We start from the raw sequence: 26,570 nt of genomic DNA on the forward strand, positions 1-26,570 counted from the left end.
ACGTATCATGTAATTATTGGTTTTACTTTTAGAGTTAACTATCTGACATGAAAATAAGCAACAATTAGCTCAAATAAGACTTGATGGAAAACTTAAAACAAAAATAGCAAATCTCTAAACGGAAATCACTAGACAATGAGCAGTATTGAAGTACTTACTGAATAACAACTTCCAATGCCTGGCCAAGGGACACGGGCTTATTATTGAGGACATTGAAGTCTAGCTGATGACTAAGGTAAGATGTAGCTTCTAGCAACCGGTTAAACTCTTGTTCTACCATTTCATCTTTCTCTTTAGGAACCTGAAAATCCGAAGTATAGCAGAGTTGGTCCTTATAATACTAAACATAACCACCCATGAAAACACAAATGCTGTACAAATTAAAAGGTTTCTCAAAGGGGAAACCTTTGAGGACAATGATTTAAACTTTCTTTTCTATGAAGTGGTCAATTCTATTAAATGAGATATGAGATGTTCTTGGCACTGAGACTCTCCTATTCTCCCAATTTTGCCCCCCGAGCTGGGACTCTATCTCTATTAACAGCCCCAGGATTCACGCTGATGCGAACTGAAGTATGTGGAGCTAGCATGCACTGAGATAAGCTGGGCTGACATGCAAACAATAGCTAGAAAAGTCCCAGAGAACAAAACTGTGTCAACACACCTGAGGACCTTCCAGCAAAAGGGCAAGATGGACAAATAAGAAGCCCGAGGTACCTGCTTCCCCTCAAAGAAGAATTTAAGGTAGGAGTAGGAAAGAGAGAAGTGAAGTTCATTGCAATTAATAAGCTATTAATTTGCAGAGTGATAGTGTTTTAAGGCACCAATTAAGTTCCGAGTTGAATGTCCAAAGCTCAGATTATGAGTGACCAAGGTACCAGGTCTGGCTCGCTGTGGTGGAGGAAGGGAACAGACTGCAGAGCAGATCATCAAGCTGCAAGACCATGCTCCCAGGCCCTGCCAGCAGTCAGTGGACACACATACCTCTGTGACTACTACTTAATTCAGCCCCAAAGTAGACTATCTGCAATTCTATTGCTGATTTCATGACAGCAGCGAGAGAAAAGGCACATCTAATGCAAGCATCTCTTGCCATAATAAGCGGGGCATCAACTGGGAAGTGGGATTTAAAATATGAATTTCACTTTACAGCCAACCTAAAACTGGTAACAAGAAAACAAATATTAAAGGTCTAAGGAACACGAAGGCAGAGGAGAAGTGATCTTTTACAACCAGAGATAACTGATTGTGGACAAGATCATCACAGTAAGACTCTACCTCTTGTTTGAAACTCCTTAGTGTTTGCCCTTCCCAATTAAACAGATGATTTTGAAGTACAGGCCTCTGCCCCTTCACTGATAAGTCACCCAAATAACTCCCTATGAGCCAGGGGGTGGCAAAAAGAATGTGGCAAGAAATACAATCTGCACCAAAAAAAGAAAAAAGGGAAAAGGACTGCAACTGTCCTTGGAAACTGTAACTATGACAGACACCATAAGTGATTCAATCAAAAGCATGTTTTAAGCATCAAGTTCCAAAAGACCGCACTGAAGAGATCAAGAAATCTCTATGAATTTGAGAGTCCTCATTAGCCTAAGAAATGTCAACCCCGAGAATCTTCTGGTTTATACTGAGAAATAAGGCAGAGAATCGGGCTTTGGATACTTGGTGCCATTATATAGCAGGGTGGTACCTAGGATTCAGACACAGCTGACCTCCTATTCAACTCCAGGTCCAAAGAAAGGAGCTCTTGGTGACAGCCCTACTTGTTCTGATTACATGGTTATCAGAGCTAATGGAGGAGACCATTTTGTCAGGAATTTCATTTACTTTCTCATTAGTTATTTTTCCTCACTAATGTGATGGTCATACTAGTATACAGAGCAGCTCAAAGCAATGCTGAAATTTTGCTCAGTGTAATTCATGCAATGATGCTACAAAATATGGTTCTAGAAACTCTAAATTTGGTGCACCTTTAAAAAAGAAAACAATTACATTTTCAACTGATATCTACAGCTATGAAATCTTAACAGATTATAGATGCAATGTGTAAGGCTGCTTTTCCCAGAGTAGAAAAGGGTGATATTTCTGTGTGGCTTCTATATTGTCTAGTAAGGGGATGCTGTAGCAGCAAGAGGGATCAGATCACATACGCCTCTGCAACAGGGCAGAATGTGGCGATACACAAGTGTGCAAATGGTGCAGATTAAAGCTCTTCCAGTGTCGACTGGATGGCTTGCTTCAGACAAGCTTTAATCTTTGCAGCGAGGCTGACAGTCACACAGGGAAGTTCATACTGAAAAATGCGCAGCACTCAGGCTCAGTAATTGGGGTCCAGGGTGTGTGGTAGAGAAATACTTAAAGGGACACTGTCAAGGTTAAAGGGACCAAATTTGACCTTTTGTTTCTTCCCTCTTTGCTAAGCAGCCCTCTTGATTCATTACACTTTCCCCTTTAGTCCACCCACACCCCCCACAAAAAAACCTGACTTTTTACATGCGCTTTCAATGACAAAAACTCAAATGGCAACAGCCCGACACACAGGCGCAAATCTACAACAACAAACCAGTGTGAATGTATGATGGAGAGGACCTTTGGAAGGGAAAGATTTAAGTTTCAAGCTTTTAATGGGTTATTGTAAACAGTGAGGAAAATGATTTGAAAAATTATGAAAAAAAATACCTTGACAGTGTCCTTTTAACCAGTGCAGCAGAGAGAGAAATAAACTGTAAATAACAGCCCAATAGCCACGTCAAGTTTCATCTTTACGACAGCAGTAAAATCAAGGCTTTAAACACACAGCATGACAAAAGCATTCTGTTAGCTCAGAAGCTGCAACCACCAGAGAAATAAGGGACAGACTGTACAGAGACCAAAATGTGAAAGTCAAGGCATTGAAATGGACAAAAGAAAGCCAGTGTGGAGAGGACGGTGGTGGTAAAGGGAGATGGCATCAGAAAGCAGTGAGGAATAAAGCAAATGTAATAAAAGAGAAAAAGAAACACAGAACAGTAACAAGAACAACAGACAAACAAAAACCAAACCAAAGGTCACGGCCACGTGTGACTGACGTCGGGACGACATGTCTGATCTCCGGTACACCGTCTGCCTCGAGGCTCCACTGAGGAGACTCCAAGGAACAGCCAGCAGTCAGGCCCCAGCCCGTTTCTGCCTGAACAGTTATGGGAGTGTTGCCAGTGAGACCAGGGATAGCTTTGAAACTGGAATGTTTTTCCATTAACTTTAAAATTCCACTTTGAAATTAAAGGAATATTTGAAAAATAGTAAATAAAATACTTGTCCATTAATCAATACTGACTGGGTGAAAATCAAAAAGTGTTGTTGATATATTTAAATTTTGAATCTATTTCTAAAATTAAGCTAGTTTAGATATGCACTACTTGACATAGCCAGACAATGAAAAGAACTTTTGCAAATGACGACCTTTAAGCACCCCCTAAATACCTGCTCCCCTTGGTGAGAATTGTTGGACTATCTTAGTTTCATAAATTATTGTGGAGCACAAAATGCAATAATTTTGGTTTTACCTGACCATTCTATTCTATGTTCTTAAATTGCACCTTGAGAAAGAACTCAGCAAATGATTGCAAAGAGTTAGGCTTTGTGTTAGTTAGTGGCTGGATTTCTATGTTACAACACAGCAAGAACATGTTAACCAAACTAAAAAGCAAGCAGTTTTTTCTGAAAGAACCTTTGATATAGTTTTCTAGTAAAGAATTAAACAAAAAAGATATCATTTGAAACAGATTTTGATAGGACTTGTCAAAGCCATTTATTTCCCTATGAAAAGCTCCAGATAAACAGTTTCTTCAAGACTAGGAACATTGGGTCAGTCTCATTGCTCTAAATAAGTACAATTCTGATTGTTTTGGTCCTGCAGATTATATGGAACATTCCTGAATATGGCCGAGGGAGGGACAGCCTATGCATCTAGCCCATGCAGAATAAATTTAGGGAGAGCCAAGCAACTTTCTGGACAATGTCCCTGATCCTGCAAGAAGTTATCTCAAAAAAAGGACACTCTGCTTAGTTCAACCTCTGGTTGCATTCTACCATCACAAACTCTTCAGGTCTATAAAAACATGATCTCATTCCAGTCTGCAGAAGTTCTGAAGCAGCAGAGCAGATTGCATTGACTGCATGCAGCTTGGGTTCTGGGTACAGGAAGTTCTGAGATTTAGCCAGAGACTGCATTGACTGCAGCTTGGTTCTGGGTACAGGAAGTTCTGAGATTTAGCCAGAGAAATCCTTAAAAAGAGTAACATACTGAAAAAAGTTGTAATGGCCAAATCTGGCCAACTGAGGCCATAGTCAATCTCCACCTCCATGCACTTCTAGAATTATAATAAGACAAAGATTTAGATTGGTTCTTTTGGTAAAACCTAGAAGAAGAAATTTACATCTGAACAGACTCTAATTCAGGTTCCCCAATAGCTAAGGAAAACGAGATATAGCTATTATTCCTAAAGGGAGAATAAGGACAAGTATATCCTTAATCCAAAACTTTAATGTAATTCTATAAATGAAGGCTGTTATCTTTAAACTCACAGGGATTTTTTTTAGATTATGCAAATATTGGACTTCCCTAAAGCAGTGACTAGGCCATGTGGAGAAGGTATCCACAACGTGTCTAAGGGCTACCCTAGCAATTATAGCATGCAGTAGAGGCGCTCAGGAAAGTCCTATTAAATGAATAAATTAACATAGTTTGGAAAAGCAAAGTCAGTATTATAACTATATTTTAGGGGAAAATACCTATTTTTCAACTTTAGGAACATTAAAGGAAGGCAGGAGATTTTTACATTTATAAAAAGCAGGGATTGGCAGTCATGATTTTAAAGGATAGAAAAAGAATACCTAAGACACCAAAAATGTTTCCACAAAGAAAGATGAAAACTGAAAAGGCCAACAGGCCTGTGTCAAAAGTATAATCATCTAAGCACCACTCTATATGAACACAAGTGAAAACTGGCTACCTTATGGTAGGTACTGAGTACATCCAGTTAATGGTTTTTGTAAAAGACCGACACTTATTATCTTTCTAGTATTCTCTTTCTTCTTGTAACAGTTGAGCCATTCAAGAAAACCAGTGCATCTGTTTTTCCAAGTAGTTTCTGAGTCTTTGGATCTCAACTTGGCAACAACTCTAACTCTGTTCCATTGTGATGCAGAATGTTACATCACTGCAGGAATTTGATTAAGATACCTTTTCATTACTCAAAAGAAGCCAAAACAAAACTAGAATCTAAAGCTCCCGAGTTACCGGCTGGTGTACAGGAGATGCAGAAAACATTCAGTCATTTCCCGTCTCCCCCAACAATCCATGTTTGTGTGGTGGTTGTTTTTTTGTTAATCCTCACCCGAGGATATTTTTCCCCATGGATTTTTAGAGAGAGTGAAAGGGAGGGAGAGAGAAACATCTATGTGAGAGAGACACATTGATTAGTTGTCTTCCATACACACCCCAACAAAGGCCGGGGATCAAACCTGCAACCCAGATATATGTCAGGAATCGAACCTGAGACCGTTTGGTGCGTAATCACACTGGCCAGGGCAACAATCATGTTTTGAGTCCCTTCACTTGTGACTCTCCAAACGTTCCTGAATTATTACCCTATTTCCCAACCTTGTCCACATCCACTTAAAGCTGATTAAAGTATACTAGTATAGCAGTTCAGAGTATAATTCCATCATCAGTCGATCTGAGGGCAGCTGCTAAAAGACACTTCTATTTACAGGGTACAGTATTTTGTGTTAGAACCCCTGTCTAGTGCCCAGACTTAGGTAATGACCTCAGGCAAACACATTTTGAGCTTTAGATTCTTCCCCTGAAAAATGGGAGAACGAAGCAACTCACCTACTGACTCCTTAGATTTCTAAAGCCATGAAGCATAACTGTAATTATCAGCATAAATTAATGGAGCTATAAGCTCTTAGCACTTGTCCTATAAACTAAAAATCAGTCTTCTTGTCAACAGTTGTCCATTCATACTCAGAGCCAGACTACTGGGAACAGTAAGATACAGAAACATTAACATCCCTTCTTAGGTTTACCTAACTACCTTAAGGCTAGTGGAACTCAACGTTGCAAATAACTTTTCCCCAAATTTGAGAATGCTTAATCAATCCCCCTTACTACTTGGCTACTGCACCAAATAGAAATATACCAACTTAGAAAAATCCTATAAAGATCAGAGTTGAATGACAACTATAAATTTCACTTGAAAAAATAGCATGCTGAAAACCACATACCTGCTTAACAGTTGTATACTACAGTGCTACTCAAAGGGCTGATCCTGGTGAGCCCACAACCCAGATATGTGCCCTTGACCAGCCATCGAACCTGAGACCCTTTGGTGTGTGATCACGCCAGCCAGGGCAACAATCATTTTGAGTCCCCTCACTAGGAGTTTATGCCAGAACCTAAATTAACACATTGCTTCCTTCAATGAGAAAGTCTTGCTACCAAAAAAAAGTCATCATCTGAACTAACAGCGTCGTTAATAATGTCGTTTATTTATATTCTGGAGTCAGCTATTTACCTTAACCCATAGTAGTAACCAACAGTTCGTTCATGGATGGGCATTATAGGCCACACTTGAGAGATATACTATTTAGAAAAAATTTTTTAAGATACATTAAAGCTCATATAATTCTCTGGATATCTCTACCAAAATAAAACTTTCCTTTTACTGTTACACTACATGAAGCTAAGTGCTCTACATTCAGGAAAATCTAAGGAAAAAGGCAGTCTCAATAATCAGTGAGCATCTCTGGTTTTGATCCCATTACTTCTTGAGGCCTAATGTAATCCACTTTAGAGGCCTGGCTTCCTCAATTCAATTCTCTAAACCACTGCTTGTCTACCCAAAACACTGCTCTGTTCATATTACTTCCCCTACTCTAAACCTTGTGAAGTCCCAACCAACAAATCAGCCTAGTAAGCCACAGCCTTCCCCATAAACGTAGGCTTTACATAACATCAGTCCCTCACCAGCATAATCCTATCATCTTTCAGAAACTTCTCTTAGACAAATTTAGTTCTGCCTTCAATGCCTTTCCCTCCACAACCATGTTAAAGTCCTAAGCCACCTTCACAAATGCTCCTTCCCTCTAATCTCTCCCCGCCCTTGCCCCTCCCACCTCAACAGACTCTCTCCTTGGCTCTTCAGTAGCAACTTATTCTTCTACCTAACTCTTGGCAAATCTGCCTGTTTTTCGTCTTGTTGGAATGGGCATGAGTAATATGATTAAGGGGGGAAATCACTTTGATTTTAATGACAGCTATTACTGCCGATGCTCTCAAGTTCATATAAGACATCTGGAGTCACTAGAAGTTAGGCCCCTTGAAGGCAAAGAAAACATCTTCAGTGCTTAAGACAGGGCCTAGATTTTGGCAAATGTTCAATAAATACTTGACTAACTGTGATATGCTTACTCCAGACAAAAGAGGGGGCTGGACAGATAAAACAAGATTGTGGAGTGGAAAAATAGAAGTCTATTATCGCACTCTTTCTACTTTTGTATATGTTTGAAAATTTCCATAATAAAAAGTTGGGAAATAATTATTTGTGTTCAAGTCCCACTCCACTGTGGCATCTTACATAGCAGGGAATGTCTTATTCAACTCTATATCCCTTTATATATCTTTGCAGAATAGTAAAAGTTTATTAAATTGTTGCACTAACTTCTCCTTCATCCTTTTAATCTAATTCTATTTTGCTAATTCTGCCAGAATGGTGGAGATGGGAACTAAGGCATTCCCTGAAAGTCTGTCCTTCTCTAATAAGAATGCCATAAAGCTTAAAGGTTTAGAGAAATGGCTTAGAATGTCCCATGGGATCTAAAGTTGGGATCTTACCACTTCTAATAACAAAAGCTAAACTGCCATATATATATATATATATGTGTGTGTGTGTGTGTGTGTGTGTTTTGCTATATATATATAGCAAAACTTCCCTTCCTCAGAATTGTAGACACCATTGCTCCTGATAGGGGAGCTGGTAAACTTCTGCTGAATATAAACTTTTGAATTTCACTCACTCCTAAAATTTAGGATTGACTTACATAGTCTAAGCTAAAATGTCAAACTCACGGCCCACAACGAATATTTTTGCAGCCCAGCCAATATAACAGTATGTAAGAAACGTTATAATAAAAATTTCGTAACTTAATTTTTACAATATCCTGTTATACATAATTATTAATAACGAACTAGAACGTTCGCTAATGACTGATTACTATAATTGTGTTGCATTCATTTCCCTTATGTGCCTTTCGCGCAGGCGCACCATTTCTCTCCACTAATACTAGCAGCGAATATTTTAGCAGCCGATTGCCACGTCATTAATCTTGGACTGATTGGTTTGGTGTGCGCAACAGAAAATATTTCACTTTCGGAGAACAAGAAAAATAGGTTTATTTGTGTTATGCTTATTAATTTGTGCAGTTATTCAGTGTCTGGTAAGTTAATGTTCAAGAAAAAATATTAATTTTTATTAAAATGTTCTATTATTTTATGTTTTATTTGTGTTATGCTTATTAATTTGTGCAGTTATTCAGTGTCTGGTAAGTTAATGTTCAAGAAAAAATATTAATTTTTATTAAAATGTTCTATTATTTTATGTTAATGATTACTCATTTATTTCAGTCCTTTGTATTCAGCATGTCTCTATCGAAATAAACCTACGTTTCTATGAAAATTGAAGCTTTTGTTTTTTGCGGCCCACATAAACTTAAACCTTGTTTAGCTGGCCCATGTTAGCCTTTGAGTTTAACATGCTTGGTCTAAGCCTATCATATAGTTGTTACTGTCACTCTCCCATACTGAACACCACTTCCATTCTACTGCCATACTAAGTATAGGAAGTTCCTATGCATCTGGGTCAACAATTACCTACATAAGCATTGGCTAAGTACCACAATTTGGCTATTAGCCCGTTAAAAACTTAAGTCTACAAACACAAAACTGAAGTCATAAAGAGCACATGGAGCTAAAGCAAATGATGGGATGCACAATACAAAGAAAGGAAGAATCAGGTGTCAATTACATAGGTCTCTTGGAGTAGGTGGCCACAACTAAATAAAAAGACTAACTAGCTAGCCTTCACTAAATGTCTAAAGATAAATGCTTAAACTGGCACATATATATGCATATATGCAATAATAATCCCTTCCTAATAAAGCTTAGAATTAAGGAACAATCAGAAAACGTTATACAATTTCTGCCCTCAGTTGATATGTATATGTGTATATATTCACTCAGACATTATCCCTGAAAATGTTTTCAAGTGAGCCAAAGAAATTTTGAAAAGTTCTGTTTGTCTTCCACTTACAGCTTGTCCATTGGCTTCATAAAGTGGGCATTTTTGCTTGATCTTGGCCAGTTCCATATTTACTTGTTTGCTGACCACAGCCATGGGATTCCCTCCTAGGAAAAACTCAAATGATTAAATTCAACATACCTATGAAAAGAAAACAAAAACCTCAAAGCAAAAATATTTTTACTAAATTTAAAATACCTAAACTTGTATATTTTATTTACATATATATATCCACAAGTAAAACAAATGTGTAAGATAAGCATAAAGAAGAAAGCAAAAAAATTACCTATAGTCCCAGTTAGTTAACACTAGAATCTTCTAGATTTTATGTGCATAAAATTAGACATACACACACAAAAGGATCATACATAACACATGTATTTTGTTTTGTTTTGTAATCTTTTTACAACTTAGCATATATTGTGGACATCCTTTCATGTTAATATGGAGTTACATAACTTTTAGTGGCTGAATAGTTCTCATGTGTAACAATTTCATCTTCTAATCTGAGGTTTCTAATGTTCTGCTGTGCCACATTAAAAATGCTCCAAACATAAGATAGTCCACTTGTTTATTGTCTTAGGATAATTTCCCAGAGCTGGATCTGCTAGGTCCAAATGTCTGTACAGTTTAAATTTTGCACACAGTCATATATTCTTTCAGGAAGCCTATGTGTCAGTTTACCTCTCACTAATACTAAGAATAGTATCCTAAAGTCAATATATTTTAAAATTGCATCTATAGCTTTAAAATATAAGCTTACCAGTAAACAACCTTATGGACCTCAGAAGTGTATTTTAGCACAAAACTACTTACCAAGACCTGTTACTACCATGGCTCCAAGATCAGCTACATAGTTTCCTTTGCGAAATGTGGCAACTCGTCCACCTACACGATCCTGTTTTTCAGAAATTAAATGGCTAAAATCACCAATTCTATTTTAACCATAAGAACCGGGCATGGTATGCCCCAGTCCTCTGTCTTCTTATAATTTAAAATGAAAGGTGTAATTTAGAGTTTAAATGGAATGCAATAAACAGTACAGTGGCACAAAGAGCAAATGGAGTTTAAATGGGAGAGGTAGGTAACGAATGACATACAGAAAGGTATGGAATTACGATGTGAAATAGGAAAAACAATTTGGTAGTCAGAAGACAAGTTTAGTAATAGGTACTGCTGTCTCTCTATCCAGCTGTCTCTAATACCACTAATGAATAGGCTAAGCAAGGGTCACACGCATAGAAAATATGTATTAAGAAATTCCAACTAAACACCATCTTTCTACCACTGATTTCCTACTACTGCCCTCCAGTGCCCAAAGTCAGCTTTGAATGAGGTGATAGATGATTTCTTTGATAAATGGTTCTCCAGAACAGGTCCATGCCTGGGGCAGTGTCTAATGAGCGTGAACTATTAACAATACCTCTCATTCCTAAATAGGCACAGGCTTATCTCTGCTGACTAGGGCCTTTCAAGTATGGGACAACCTTACTGAGCTGCAGGGATATTTCAATTATGGATAAATACAGACATGCAAACTCCAAGCAAACAAAACAAAAACCTATAAACTGGATTAAAACTCCACTTGGGTAGGAATCATAATGATTCTATCATTCCTTACTGTATTTTTAGTGCACAGGACACAGAGGACACAAAACTATTTTCTTAGTTAATGAATAAAATATTTTTAGTAAGACTGTATCAGAAATTATTTACTTTTGATTTCCCCATATTTGAAAAGACTATTTTTTAAAAATTATTAATTTAGCCCAGCCCAGTGTGGCTCAGTGGTTGAGCGTCAACCCATGAACCAGGTCACTGTTTGATTCCCGATCAGGGCACATGGCCAGGTTGCAGGCTCCATCCCCAGAAGAGGGTGTGCAGGAGGCAGCCAATCAATTCTCTCTCATCATTGATGTTTCTCTCTCTCTCTCCCTCCCTCTTCCTTTCTCTGAAATAAATAAAAACATATTTTAAAAAATAAGTAAATAAATTAGCAATTTATAAATAGCAATTTGGATCGTACTACAGATTTTATAAAATTTTAGGTTGTTTAGGTTACCCTGAGAAGTGTTTATTTATTTATTTTTAAATTAATTTATTTTAAATTAATTTTAGAGAAAGGAAGGGAGAGGGAGAAAGAGAGAAACATCGATTGGCTGCCTCCCACACTTGCCCTGAGAGGGGATCAAACCTGCAACACAGGTATGTGCCCTAAAGAAGAATGGAAACCCAGAACCTGTTGGTGTACAGGACAATGCTCCAACCAAGACCCATGGGGCCAGGATGAGCAGTATTTTTTAAATAGTGGGAGTCCAGGAAGGCCTTGAAGCCACTGGAAGATAATTAAACCTCAAAACTTACTAATGAAGATAATTTAAATAGTAGTGTTCTAACATGACATCCTTTTTTACACTCTGTGCCATCATCCCTTTCCTCCTTTACTAGTAGTTTCCATCTCTCTCTAGGGCTAATGAGAAGGGAACCAGTATCTTGGCTTCAGTAGGCCCTAAAAGATGGTTGCTACCTGAGAACCAATTCCTTTTCCTTGATTACCAAACAAGAATACAGTTCACTGTGTTCCACTACTAAGAACACTGCCTCCTGCAAAGGATACGTCTGTGAAGCCCCATGACCTGCAAATATCCATCAAAAGGATATGCAGACCATTTACACACTCTAAATCCTCACTAAGCTTTTCAAAGCTTTACTGTCAAAGTGCTTCCATATAAATAACACTATCCAAGATACTTTTAAGAGCATTAATACAAATCAATTTGGTTTAGTTCAAGTTATGATTTCTTAATTTGCAACAGATAACTTCCTTTAGGTCAGGCTTCTAAACCCCAAATAAAATTCTTACCCTAGCTTCCAGAAGTGTGACATCCATTCCAAAACTTTGTAATTGACGAGCTGCTGCCAAGCCTGAGACTCCAGAGCCTATAATAATTACCTTTCCTGTCTTTTTAGCTAAAAGCAAAAAATGAACAAAAATTAGAATATTTTGTTGTAGTTTTGAGTTTGTAATTATGGTATTTTATCATGAAAACTTCTTAACATGTCATAATGTCTTATCAAGTAAACAATTCAGCTATTTTCAAAATATAGAAAGTATCTATATATATAAAAGGCTAAGTGACCGTCTGTATGTCAGTCATATGACGTGTACTGGCAATTTAAAAATAAACGTTGACTTGCGCATGCACGATACATACACCAGTAAAGCTCTCGCTGGCGCCAATCTAGACAGAGTAGGAATATTCCTACTTGAACCCGTTTTCGGACATGGTCAGTTATATGTTGATTTCTCTCAAGTTCGAAGAGTTTTTACTCTTAATGTGGGATATATTAGAATAAGTTTATCAATTTATCAGTCATTGTTTTTATATCATGTTTTTGTTGTTTTTTATGTGTTTTTATGTCTTTGTTGTTATATCATGTTGTTATTATTTATCAATTTATATATTATTTTCATATACATTTTACTAATTTTCTTTCATCTCTGACACTTCTATTACAGAGAAAGGGTGAATAGCATTATTAAAATATTTCTTCTAATTAATTTCCTTTCAATGTGTATGAATCTGTGCACCGGGCCACTAGTCTGAATATAAATTAGCAAATATATAGAACTCATAAACTTTAATTCAATGTTGAAAATTTATAAGTGAAATCCTTTATGTTGGGATTTACTTTCTCATTTTTTCAGTTATGTGTTTCAGTATGTGTGACCTGTGTTAATTTACTGTAATTAACCTGCTTCATTACCTCACAATTACACTATGACAATTTGATCAGCCACCCTCTTTATCCTTAAAGCTATTTTCTTTAAGCTTGACTTCTACAGTCTTCAGTATCCCTTTTGGAAGAATGATTAAAGCATCAAAAATAAATGTATTTTTAAAACAACTAATTATTTAATTAACTAATTCTCAAAATATCCCTATCTCCTGGATCTCTAGCAGATATTATCTGGAGACCGTGAAAGGGGTAAATAGTATGTAAAAAGAAGAAATGCAAACTTCAGCAGTATAAAAAACTAGTCAATGAGAGAAAACCTCCAACCTCCTGTTTTCATAATCACTTCTCTCATCTTTAATAAATTTTATATTTTAATTGATTCTTCTTAAATTGGAAGTTTAATACCTTTACTAAGTACCTATCAAACCAGAAATTATAGAAAATGCATTTAAGAAAAGATTTTAATTTTGACCTTGAAGATGAACTCTGGAATATTTTAACTCCAAATATAGACTTAGAAATCAAAAAATGCTAAAAGCCTCCTGGAAATAAAACCAAGTCCTAGAACGATAACAAAATCAGGAATGCAGTGGCCAGGTCCTTACTCGGGAGGGGCTTTATCCTCTTATAGATGCCGAAGTTGATAAGACCGTGACGCTCTAAATAGCTGTGAACTCGGTGGACAAGCACAGTATCACCTATAGAATAAATGAAGTCAAAAACATGTTTATATTTTTAGCAGTTTAAACAAAATACTTTTTAACTCAATTTCTCCATCATGAAAGCATTCTATACATCTTTTCCACAACCTTCAGGTCCTGTGACTCCTTTAGAAAAGGGATTCTTAGAACTAAGTTTATGAGGTAGTACAAAATGCGTAACACATAATTAGGAATTTTTAAGAACGAGATTCCATTACAATGAAATAAAAGTCAAAACAAACCCTCCTTAATGTAATATTATGCTCATTTACTTTGGCAAAAACTTTACAAGATTTCGTTAGTGCCAACTAGGAAATGAGAAAGCTAGATAGCCAGTCAACTGAACGCCAACGAAGTACTCCATGGAGTAAAGATGGAACACAGGTCTAGGAAAATCATTAGCAATCTCTTAAACTCACTCATCTGTCACTACAATTTAAAAACCAGAAAACATTTACAAGCATACAAAACAGCTTTTCTACAAGGCTCATTTTTGCACAAGGTGAAATAAGATGAAAATACAAATTAAAAAGATTAAGGAGCCATGAGGTTCCTGGAAGGAAATGTCAATTTTCATAATCCAGTCCAAAACCAGTTCTACCGAACACATTACTTACTGTTGTAAGGTGCCTCTAATTGCTGGAGAGTAGCCTCAAAAGTCAGCTGAATCTTTGGATTATCCAACCACAACTGCAACTGTATTTAAATGATAGAAATTGTATTACACACAATTTGATGTATACTATATTTCCACTTTAAAATATTATTTTAACTTTAAGGCCCAAATACGGGCTTTCTTTTCACTGAAACAATGGGGGTTATATTCCTGACAAAGAAACTAATGAAACACAAAAACATGTCAAATGAGCAAATAATTGAAGAAGCTCAGAGATATTTAACCTAAAAAAGAAAAAAAATACCTAGTAACTTGCCAAGATCATACAGCTGGTAGGAAGCAACTAGGATTTAAACCTGGATTACATGACACCAGAGATATTGAGTAGGTACAACCAACAAAATGAAATGATCAATTAGATATACAGAGGTGGGAGAAAAGAGATGCCAAGGAAAATTCCTCCATTTGTGGCTTGTACAACTAAATGAGTCAGTATGCCATTCACTGAATAAGGATCACTGAAAGATGAGATAATGAGTTTAGTTTCAAGACAATCAAGAGTAGATATAAGACTAGTATCTCCATATATAGCTGGAGCTTATAGGAGAGTTAAGATCTAGAGCAATTTGCATATGGGTGATAACTGAAGCCAAAAGTGTAGAAGAGGGGTCCTGACAGGAGAGGACCTTAGGAGCCTTAAGGAACTCCAACCAATTCACATAATGGCCTGTTGTTCAACGATAAGCCTACAAAGCAGTCAGAGAAGACAGCAGCCAGGGAAACAGGAGAAAACCTTCTATATCTACACTAATAAAAGAGAAACATGCAAATTGGTGTCACTCCGCTACACCCACCAGCCAATCGGAGCGACTATGCAAATTAACCCAACAAAGATGGCGGTTAATTTGCATACGCAGGCACAGAGGAGCGAAGACTGAAGGCTCCGGCTGGAGTGAAGAGTGAAGAGTGAAGAGGCTTGGCTTCTCCGCTGCGGCCAGACCAAAGGCCTGGGTCCCAGATGCTGGAGGAAAACCGGTGCCAGCAGCCAGGGGAAGGAAGGCCTATTGCGCAAATCTTCGTGCAACAGGCTTCTAGTCCTATATAATAAAAGGGTAATATGCAAATTGACCCTAACAGCAGAACCACTGGGAATGACTGGTCACTATGACACACACTGACCACTAGGGGGCAGACGCTCAATGCAGGAGTTGCCCTCTGGTGGTCAGTTGCTCCCACAGGGGGAGCTCTGCTCAGCCACAAGCCAGGCTGACAGCTGCCAGTACAGTGGTGGTGGTGGGAGCCTCTCCCGCCTCCTCAGCAGCGCAAAGGATGTCCGACTGCAGCTTAGGCCTGCTCCCCGCTGGCAAGTGGACGTCCCCCAAGGGCTCCCGGGCTGCCAGAGGAATGTCTGCCTGCCAGCTTAGGCCAGATCCCCCGGGGAGCGGGTCTAAGCCAGCAGGTGGACATCCCCCGAGGGGTCCCAGACTGCGAGAGGGCACAGGCCGGGCTGAGGAATGCCCCCGAGTGCACAATTTTTTGTGCACCAGGCCTCTAGTATATATATATAAAGAGGGAATATGCAAATTAGGCCAGGACACCTTAACGGGTCACGACCACAGGAAGAGGTTGTGCGCGCAGGTGAGGCCTGGAGCGGAGATGGAGACAGAGACAGGGGGCTGGCGAGCCACTGCGCCCTGGCTCAGGCTGGCCCCCGATAGCCAGAGTGGACAGGGACAGGGGGGCCGGCCCGCAGCCTCCATGGCCGAGCACAGGCCCACCTCCCACAGAAGCGGCGTGGGTCCCTCCTGCCTCCCATGGAAGCAGCGTGGCTCCCTCCCGGCTCCCGTGGGTGCCAGCGGCTCACTTCCGCCTCCCATGGAAGCCGCATGGCTCCTGTGAAGCAGCGTGGCTCCCGGCGGCATGCTGCGGTTCCTGCTGGCTCCCACAGAAGTGGCGGGTGGCCTATTGTGCACGCTACCTCGCGATGGGCTACTAGTCTATGATAATACTAGTAAAAGCGTAATGTGCTAATTAGACCAGACGTCCTTCTGGACAAAGCCAGGGCTGCCCGGGTCCCGGGTGCCTGTGGGCGGCCGGAGGGAAGCCTGGGTCCCAGGTGCCAGAGGGAAGCCAGTGCCAGCAGCCAGGGGAAGGCCTACTCTTGCACAAATTTCATGCATTGGGCCTCTAGTAACACTATGTTAAGCTAAGGGAGTAACGTGTTTAAGAAAAAAGGAGTGGTCAGTTATTTCAAATGCTGCTGAAAAAGCAGTAAGATGAGAAATGAAAAATACTGTGGTACAATCAAAGGGCTGTACCATGAATTCTCTTCAAATTGAATATACATCTTCAAAATGTAAGACCAACTGCATACCACTATATTTAAGTCTTAGCTAAAACTTAATAAAGACTGCTCCAAAGACAAGTTTCAATGAACAAGAAGTTTGGTCATTTGTAAATAAATCCAATTAAGAAATATAACCAAAGTCATAGCATCTCCACTTTCCTCTGGCCTGTCAAGGGAAAATGGAATTCCTCAAGTACATTCTGGGCCCAAGCTCCTCACCCCCCAAAATAAGCCTCTTCCTCCTTCAACCCTATAAAATAAAGCTTAGGTTGCCCAGCCAGTGTGGCTCAGTGGTTGAGTGTTGACCTATGAACCAGGAGGTCATGATTCAATTCCCCATCAGGGCACATGGCCAGGTTGCTCAATCCCCAGGGGTGTGTGTGCAGGAGGCAGCCCACTGATGATTCTCTCTCACCCTATATAATAAAGCCTAATATGCTAAGTGTCCGGTCGTCCGTTCAACCAATCAAAGCGTAATATGCTAATGATACACCGAGGCCGCTCAACCGCTTGCTATGATGTGCACTGACCACCAGGGGGCAGACGCTCAGACCAGTAGGTTAGCTTGCTGCTGGGGTCCGGCTGATTGGGACTGAGCAAGACAGGCCGGACACGCCCTGGAGACCTCCTGTGGTCCCTCCCTGGCTGGCCAACCTCCCACGTACCTCCCCAGCCCTGATTGTGCACCAGTGGGTTCCCTCGGCCTGGCCTGTGTCCTCTAGCAATCCGGGGCCCCTTGGGGGATGTCTGAGAGCCGGTTTCGGCCCGATCCCACAGGCCAGGCCGAGGGACCCCACTGGTGCACAAATTCGCACACCAGGCCTCTAGTCATTAATATTTCTATCTCTCTCTCCCTTCCTCTCCAAAATCAGTTTAAAAAAAAATATCTATCTATCTATCTATATGTGTGTGTGTGTGTGTATACAAAGACAATTTTGTCTAAAAAGATCCATTTAGATCAAATGTTATGCTACACATAGACGTGGATTCAATTATAAGACAAATTAACCTCAGAAATACACATTAAAATTTTTCCACTCACATTAATATATATATTTATTTCAAAGAGAAAGGGAAACGGAGAGAGAGAGAGAGAGAGAGAGAGAGAGAGAAACATCAATGGGCAGCGAGAATCATTGACTGGCTGCTTCCTGCACATAAGCCCCACATTGGGGATCGAGCCTGTGCCCTGTGAGCTCCTGGCTCATAGATAAATGCTCAACTACTGAGCCACGCTGGTGGGGCTCCACTCACATTTTAAAAAATCAACCTGTTTTTTTCTCCACAAAAGAGAACCTTTATTCTGTACTACAAAAACGCAGTGTAACCTACCAATCCCACTACCTAAACAATCCAAATTTAGCAGTAATTTTGCAACCTACCAGTCACAATAAAGAAGTCAGTGATGGCTAAAAAGCAGACATGCTAAAATGACACTCTGAGCTAAATTCAAAATAACTGAAATTACAAGGTAAGTTTGCTTTTTATCACCCTAGAGTACAATAAATATGTTCTGAATAGTACCTTGCCCTCCTCTACTCTATGGTTAAGAAATTTCTGAGGAATAAAGGATATGAAAGAAAATTCATAGAAGAAATACAAATAACTAATAAATGTAAAAAAGCAGTGAGTTTAAATAATCCAAGAAATGTAAAAGAAATAAATAGTTTTGGTCTACTACAGCAGCACAAATTATCATCATTTTAATAACAAAACAGGGACAAGGCAATGGATGTGTCACCTGGTTCAGCCCTTTTGGGAAGCAATCTGGGAACCTGTATCAAAACTTAAGGGGTGCCCTAGCCAGTTTGGCTCAGTGGATAGAGTGTTGGCCTGCAGACTGAAGAGTCCCAGGTTCAACTCCTGGTCAGGGCACGTGCCCGGCTTGCGGGCTAGATCCCCACTGTGGGGCGTGCGGGAGGCAGCCAATCAATTATTCTATCTCTTCCTCTGAAATAAATAAAAATAAAAAATATTAAAAACAAACAAACAAACAAACAAACAAACAACCTTGCCCTGGCTGGTTTGGCTCAGTGGATAGAGCATTGGCCTGCGGACTAAAGGGTCCAGGGTTCAATTCCAGTCAAGGGCACATGCCCGGGTTATGGGCTCCATCCCTAGTAGGGGGAGTGCAGGAAGCAGCCAATCGATGATTCTCTCTCATCATTGATGTTTCTCTCTCTCTCTCTCTCTCTCTCTCCCTTTCCCTTTCTCTTTGAAATCTCTTTCTCCCTGCAATCAATAAAAATATATTTAAAAAACAAAACAAAAAAAAACCTTGTAAGCGGCCATACATACATTTTAACAATGTAGCTTTTCTTTTAGAACTCAATCATAAGGAAATAATAAAGAGACAGAGTCAAGAATGTATAAAAGCTGTCCAGAGGTCAACTATAACATGTAAAAATGGACACTAAAATGTCCAACAGTTAAACTATGGCTTGACTGTCAGACAAACTATTATGCAAACATTAAAAATCAAGTCTATTTAGCCAGAGGAGGATGTTGAACCAGATAAATAGAACAGAATAATGGTTTCTCTTATCCTGAGAAAGAAAAAGGGATTATTTTAAAAGTATTTTTTTTAAAACGTGTAAAGATTCTTGTTGTGTATATGAGGCTATGAGGAATGAAAAAGAACCAAAGAATGAGAGCAAGTAGGATCTCAATTTTACAAAAACAAGAATCACATATAAAAATTTAAAAATATCTGAAGGGGGAAAAAAAAACCACACTAATTTTGTATTCTCTTTCCCCCATATTTTCTCTAAAAGTAATATGCACTTTTTATAATGAGATGGAAAAAAGAACTTACTGTGCGGTTTCTAATAAATAGAAAGACCTTCTGGGTCTGCTGTGGTCCACTGATGATATCTGGAAAACAAGCTGCTTCTTGAGAAGTCATCCGGTCATGAGGAAGTCTACTCTGGAACGCTGCACCCTCCACACCTAGCAAAGCAAGCAAAGGACTTCTGGGAAAACTGCAAGTGAATTCAGAATTAGGGATAATGATTATGCCTCAAACTCCTTTTGGACCTGAGAACCTCTGTAAAGCTTTGCCTCATTCACAGCCTGATCTCACTCACCTCCTTTAAAATATAATTTGCTCAAAAGCTAAAACATCCTTAAAATTTAGTCACTCCAAAATTACAGTTTACTGAGTGAAACAATACACCTTATAAAACATGACAAGGCATCAGACTATTTTTTCGTTGACAAAATAACTTGATAATGTTGGAGAATATGCTAATTAAAATTAGTATCACTAATAGTGTACAATAAATTTTAAGGAAAATACATAAACAGAAAGCAAAAGAGGCTATGGAGTGAAAAACACAATCACCTGCCCTCTTTGAGGATTAGAGCACGGAACATGAAGAGGCCTCTAAGGTTTAATAACGAATAGTATGAAATACGCAATCTCATCAATGGCATCCCCATTAGTTCTCGTAATTCGATGCTGGCAAGCAGTGAAAGAAGTTAAGCAGACTACAATGATGAGATAGAAGGCGGCAAGGAATTTACTTTTCCTGGCAGAAACATCAGAAATGGTGTATTACATATTGCAAGTAAAATATGGTACTGCATATAGTATATAGTACATATACATGTATATATACATGTAGCATATATAATACATATACATGTAGTATATCTCATATCCTATAAGTAAAATGTTATTTTGAACTCTTTAAACTGGGTATTAAATTGGTGTTTTTATATGCTGAAAGTTAAGTACATCTTCATAAGATGTCCTTAGACATACATTTATATACATTTTACTTTATATTTCTAAGAACACTTTATAAAATATACTTAACCATCAGCTTAAGAATTATCAAGACACAATTCAAGAGTGTTAAAATTCAATACCATTGAAATAATCACATATAAGTAACTAAATAGGTACCAAGTATCTATGTTTAATTACTTTAAAGCACTTAAGAAGTTGGAAGCACTGATAACAGAAGCAAAATTAAAGGAAAAGGTATTAGTAAGATTAGAAGAATAAAATGAACAAGGCAGGTAAAGTTACAACTTGGAAAATTATAGCTAAGCTATTTAGGTGTTGCCACAAAGACATTCAAACACTGCCTAGAAAAACAAAATGGTTAACAAGAGGTCAAACAAAAATGCCTAATGCTAATATGGGCTGCACATTAAAAAACACTGTTCTTGGAGACAAGGAGAAAAACCTATCTGTCCACAACAGATAATGAGGGGAAAATACTGTTCAAATTACTAAATCAAATCAACAATCCTCACATTTAATGAATCCCAACCTAAAATTAAAGACTATCAGGATAATTAATTACTCCTAAATAAAAAAATAATCAGTAAGAGCCATATTGCTGAGGATACAGCATGAAATTAAGGCAAGAAAAGAAGAAATGCTGACTATCAGGGGATATAGGTTATTTCAGTAATGTGAAATTTTCTAAAACTACAGCTTTGATGTCTCTAGTCCCCTATCACCAAATCAAAATAAATAAACAAAAAACAAAACCAAGATAAAAAAAAATGTCATTATAAGGAGCATTACCTACAAAACAATAATAATAATCCTGAGTATTTGAACCAAATATCTCTTAATAGTTTACTTCTTGGTTTATTTCATGAGTGTCTACTATTAACATGAAAATCAATAAACTCTATAAACTCTACTTTTCTCCCTCCCCAAAATAGGGGTAGTTTTCTTTCTTAGCTATTATCTTCTCTATATTTAATTGGTGGTCACTGAACATCAATCCTATTGCAAAATACTATTGTCAATGACAGGAAAACCATGTAGAAAAAAACACTTAACTTAATATCACACCTGGCTCCTCATTCCAAGTGTTACCATAAAAAAATCACTCTAATAACTCAGCAGATACGGTTCAATGGTTGAGCATCCACCCATGAACCAAGAGGTCACCAGATGGATTCCCAGTCAGGGCAACATGCCTGGGCTCTAGGCTGGATCTCCAGTAGGGGGCGTGCAGGAAGCAGCATATCAGTGTTTCTCTCTCTCTCTCTACCCCGCTGCCTTCCTCTTTCTAAAATCAATTAAAAAATATTTTTAAAAAAGCATTCTAATGCAGCTGGCTAACTCTGGGAATCTTGAGAATATGTAACAATTAAGAGATTTTATTTATATAAGTCATGTGGCAGTTTTAAAGTATCTTTACATCAAATATCAAAAGTTTAAAAAAGGAACTTAAAGAAGCCATTTAAAGATGCCATTATCTGTGGAATAATAGTCTTCTCCATAACATCTAAAAAAGCTGGCTTTCTTAAATACTTCATCGATTTTAAAAATGAAAAATGATCTCTTAAAAAAATGTTGGTAATTATGTCCTTCCTTTTGGTTTTTAGGGATAAAGACGATTATTTTCAAGGAAGGAAAGCCACTATTAAAATCAAGGCGAAAAGCCTGCAAGAAAAAAATCTAACCTTTTTTCACAAGGAACAAAAATTAATTTGGAACTTATTTTCAGAAGCTAAATTAAAACATCCTTTTTATAGGCTGTTTCCAAAATGAACTAACAGACCACTCTGGATAACCTAACTCTTAAGTGTCTCCGTTAGAGGGAAAACCTTAAAGAGTACAGTTGTTAATATCCTTATTAAAAGGAAGTTATCAGTAGTATAGATAATTCAAAAATAATTTACACTTGGCTCTGGAATACAGTTTTATACTTGGTGTTTGTGTGCACTAATCAGAATCTGGTATTCTAGAAATTGAGAATGTTTCAAAGATGCCATTTAATTTTTAAAAAGCCCCAATGTTGCCTACATACCAATCTTGCCCTTTATTCAGTTACTCTTTCTCACCATTTTACACAGGAAATTCTAGCTCACCTTTAAAAATGCAGTCATGCTACAAGCACAACTACTTTTTCTAATGGTCTGAGTGGCTCAACACTTTCTCTGAAAACATAGTAAAAATAGTTAAATTACTTAAGGGACTAATTTAGATGTCTCTGGATAGGTCAATTCTAGAGGCAGAAAAGGAGAGGGGAGACAGATAAAGATGTAGGCCTTCTGTTCCATGAACTCATTCCCCCATCCTGATTCTGATATAACAGCAGCATCTTGAGTAAGGAAACAGAAATACAAAAATTAATAAAGGTTTTTTTTCATGAGTTACTTGCTTTTTTCTCCACCCCATAAAGTAGATAAATTAACTATAACTAGGTTTCTGACTAAAGAGTGAAAACAAAAGCCTGATAAGATCTACATATCAAAGACTACTTAAAGTCAGTCAACTATAGATGTACCATATTCAGTCTTATAATAGTTTACAAATAAAAAGAATAAAGAATGAAGGAAAGGAGAGAAAAGAATAAAAGAGGAGAATCATATGATTTCTTATGCTTTAGATGTTTTCTTTTTACGGGTAAATGCACATTTTAAGTGATTCTAGGAGGGAGTGTGTAATGAGTAGTCTATGCTTAAGAAACAAGACCTCTGGGTTCTCATTCCCCCAGCTGCTGGTGTATCCCTGGTCAAGTCATTTAACTTTGTTTCCAGTCCTAATCCATAAAATAGGGGTGATTCAATACTATCTGTTTGTCTAGGAAGCTAGACAAGATGACCTCAACTTCCCTTCTAATTTTTAAGATTTAGGATGTATACCCCAACTTGATTTGGATTTTTAAAAAGTCAAGATATGATCCCTGTCCCAAGACACTCATGAGGGTCATTGGCTTTATTTAGAGAAGATTGTTGATCACTTATAAGCACATTTCTAATACTGATTGATCATCGCACAAATGCATACTTCTGAACATGACAAAGGCCTGAAGGGAGATCTTGAAGGATTCAGAATAGTCACCACCATTCCTGGAAACACTTAAAACTCATGTTCTACTCATGTTAAGTCTGTAGCACCACAGCTTTATATGAAAGTTTGCTTTTCCTTTCAGCAATACAATGTTTTGTTTCTTTAGCAAGAGTAAATTTATTCACATAAAAACAAAACAAAAAGCAACAAGAAAACTCAGTATAGTTCTTCAAGATTAAAGCTCTAAAGGCTATCCCTGACCCTCAACAATTCCACGGAAGATCCAATTGTGCATCCTTCGATGAAAAACATTCTTGAAAGTCTGGCTGAATAAGGATTTTTAACTCCTCTAGATAACTATATACTGGTTATCAATTGCCAATCCTTGGGCTAGCATTTAAAGAAATCTGTTTCTAATATTCTGAATCCCCTAAATATTAATTTCTGTATAACGCTGAACTATCTTTGCTCCAAGAGTAAAATACAAATACTCCCTGGACCTGCTGCACACAAACTACAATAGAGAAATAATTTTAAAGTAGAAGTAACAATTGAAAAATGACATACTACAAAAATGGAGTAATACCTATTCCAATTGTATCAATATGTAAAAGCAGCCTTGACACCAGAACACAAAAACATTCTTTAAGAGGCAAAGGATAAAATGCAGACATAGTACTTTGGATTCCTGGACCAAACTTTAACTGTTCCAAATGGGTCCTAAAAGTCATTTAACTCCTTTATTTTCCCCTAGAAGTAAAAATCCCATAGTTTGGTCTGAAAATAAAGAGCATCTCAAAGCAGACTTTAAAAAATAATTTTCATGCAAGAAACAAAATGTTTAAACTGCAAAATAATTAACTGTGCAATGTTAGTTGAAAAAAATTTACCCAACACTATGCAACAACCATTCTAAAATGAGTCACTTGCCTGCATAATTTCTGACTAGTCCTAGAATGCCTTTCTGTCCTGTTTTTAAAAGACTTTCAGCCTACAGATTGTCCTCTTTATGTATACAGCTATATTTCTTTTTAAAGGTCCCATGATTCCTAAGTCTATGTTTTATGTCACGTTTACTGATACTACATAAGCTGCTGGGGAGAAAAGTATCCGCCATCTCCTTAAAAACACAAAGAGCGGAGGGCTGAGATCGGCCTGAGGACTTCAAAAGGTTTTGCTTGCCTTGCTCTAGCTACACTCTCTCCTAATACTACTCTGTCCTGTGGGTTAAATTTCCCCTGCGCTTCTGGCTACAATGTGGATACCACAGCCAAAAACACTTGCAAGCATCAATCCCTGACGTGGCGGCTCTTGCTACTAAGTGGCAAGCATCTAAGCCACCCTCACCTGATGCTTGGCCGTCTCCATACCCTCCAGAACTGTCGTCTTGAAGTCCTCCTGCTTGCCCTGTGGAAGGAAAGAGGAGAACTCAGGGACCTTACTCCATAAATTGAGGTAATATCTGGACATAAAGGCCTAATAGTTGGCGACTATCAATTCACCACCAACTAGTAAACCCATATTCAGAGAGCTCCTTTGGAATCAAGGCCCAGGGAATCACATCATAGTCTTCAAATTTCTGGTTAGGAAATTTCAACTTTACACACTGGTTCTTATTGAAAGGTAGCAAGACAAAGTACATAATATTTCTAATTGCTAAATCCTTACTGTCAGTCTTATTTAATAGTCAAGGTTGGATAGGGGGGAAAAGGGATTCCCAATGTCTTTTACTAATTATTGGTAGACTGAGAATGGGTGTGACATGGGCTCTAGGATCTGAAGTTGCAGCAATTCAGCATCTGGTCAATATCTCTTTATCTTTACTTTTCTATCTAAAAAAAAATATATATATATGATAAGTAAAAGACTTATTTTAACGAAAAATTCTCCCCTTGACTTCAAAGCAGAGTAACAAAAAAATTCAATTACAAAAAAGTTTTACCAGAATTCAATCCTAGATCTGAATATGCCAGTGCTTTCTTTAAAATACAGCATAATAAGATGGCCTACTCTCATATGCCAAATACAATCTCCCTGCTAAGAAAATTTTTCCTAACTTCAAGAAAAGTATCACAGCTTGAAAGTTCAATCTGAGAAAGTCAGAATAAATTATCTTCCAGACTCTTCCAAAACCTATCACCAAAACGGATGCTATGATCCTCTTTAACTCTGAGCCACCTGGTACAACTATGGGAAAATACTGTGATCTTTGGAAGACATGAAAAGACCATCCCCCAATTATCTAAAAACTGGACAAGCTTCATTTAAACAGTTTATTTTAAAAGAATTTCAACTAGAAAGCAGATTATTCTACTATTGAGTTAAAAGAAATAGGTAGCAAAGTAAAACTAACATAGCACCCTTGCTGTAAGAATGCTTAAAGGCCTATGAGCCTTAAAATGACATCTTCATCTTTAAGTATATGAACGTGTTTAGATAGAAATGATTTTTTTTACAATATTAAAATGTACTGCTAGAAGGTATATGCTCTGCTTTGAAGGTAAAATAGAGTATCATTCTAAAACCACAGTATCTCACTATGCTATTATCTGAACGGCCCTTTAGGTTCTAGAAGGTTATGCTTCTCAGACAAGGCACAAGACATAATAATTAAGAAGGGATGCCCTGGCTGGTTTTGCTCAATGGATAGAGTGTCGGCCTGCTGACTGAAGGGTCCCAGGTTCGATTCTGGCCAAGGGCACATGCCTGGGTTGTGGGCTCAATCCCCAGTGGGGGGCGTGCAGGAGGCAGCCAATCAATGATTCTCTCTCATCATTGATGTTTCTCTCTCTCCCTCCCTCCCTCCCCCTTCCTCTCTAAAATCAATAAAATATATTTAAAAAAAAAAGAAGGGATGACTGTAATTACATAATCCAATCTGCAAACGTATCTTGAAAATGCAGGCCCTACATTTAAAATTTAATTTTTAAAAGCTTAAATAATGTTCATTTTTACTGACTTCTGGATTTGTTCATAAAAACAAAAATCTTCCAAAGTTAAAAAAAATTGTCATTATTTTGTTTAGTTCCAAATAGAACCAAGCTAGACCAAA

The 26,570-nt window shown here is 38.0% G+C and overlaps 1 protein-coding gene across 3 annotated transcripts in view; it reads right to left on the reverse strand.

The window, feature by feature from the left end:
• The window catches only part of KDM1A (lysine (K)-specific demethylase 1A), a 71,618-nt gene that overhangs the window by 15,423 nt on the left and 29,625 nt on the right, over positions 1–26,570 (reverse strand). Inside the window, exons 3-11 of one of the 3 annotated variants that reach the window (XM_014546923.1) lie at positions 24,866–24,925; positions 19,565–19,698; positions 14,404–14,482; positions 13,691–13,783; positions 12,208–12,314; positions 10,161–10,242; positions 9,357–9,451; positions 2,683–2,694; positions 159–301 (exon numbers count right to left, since the gene is read on the reverse strand). In XM_014546923.1, coding sequence (XP_014402409.1) covers positions 159–301; positions 2,683–2,694; positions 9,357–9,451; positions 10,161–10,242; positions 12,208–12,314; positions 13,691–13,783; positions 14,404–14,482; positions 19,565–19,698; positions 24,866–24,925 — 805 coding nt within the window. The remainder of the gene's footprint in view (positions 1–158; positions 302–2,682; positions 2,695–9,356; positions 9,452–10,160; positions 10,243–12,207; positions 12,315–13,690; positions 13,784–14,403; positions 14,483–19,564; positions 19,699–24,865; positions 24,926–26,570) is intronic. The other 2 variants (XM_005875236.2, XM_014546924.1) reach the window with 2 other exon arrangements.

This window comes from Myotis brandtii, unplaced genomic scaffold (assembly GCF_000412655.1).
Source record: "Myotis brandtii unplaced genomic scaffold, ASM41265v1 scaffold456, whole genome shotgun sequence".
NCBI classification, from domain to species: Eukaryota; Metazoa; Chordata; class Mammalia; order Chiroptera; family Vespertilionidae; genus Myotis; species Myotis brandtii.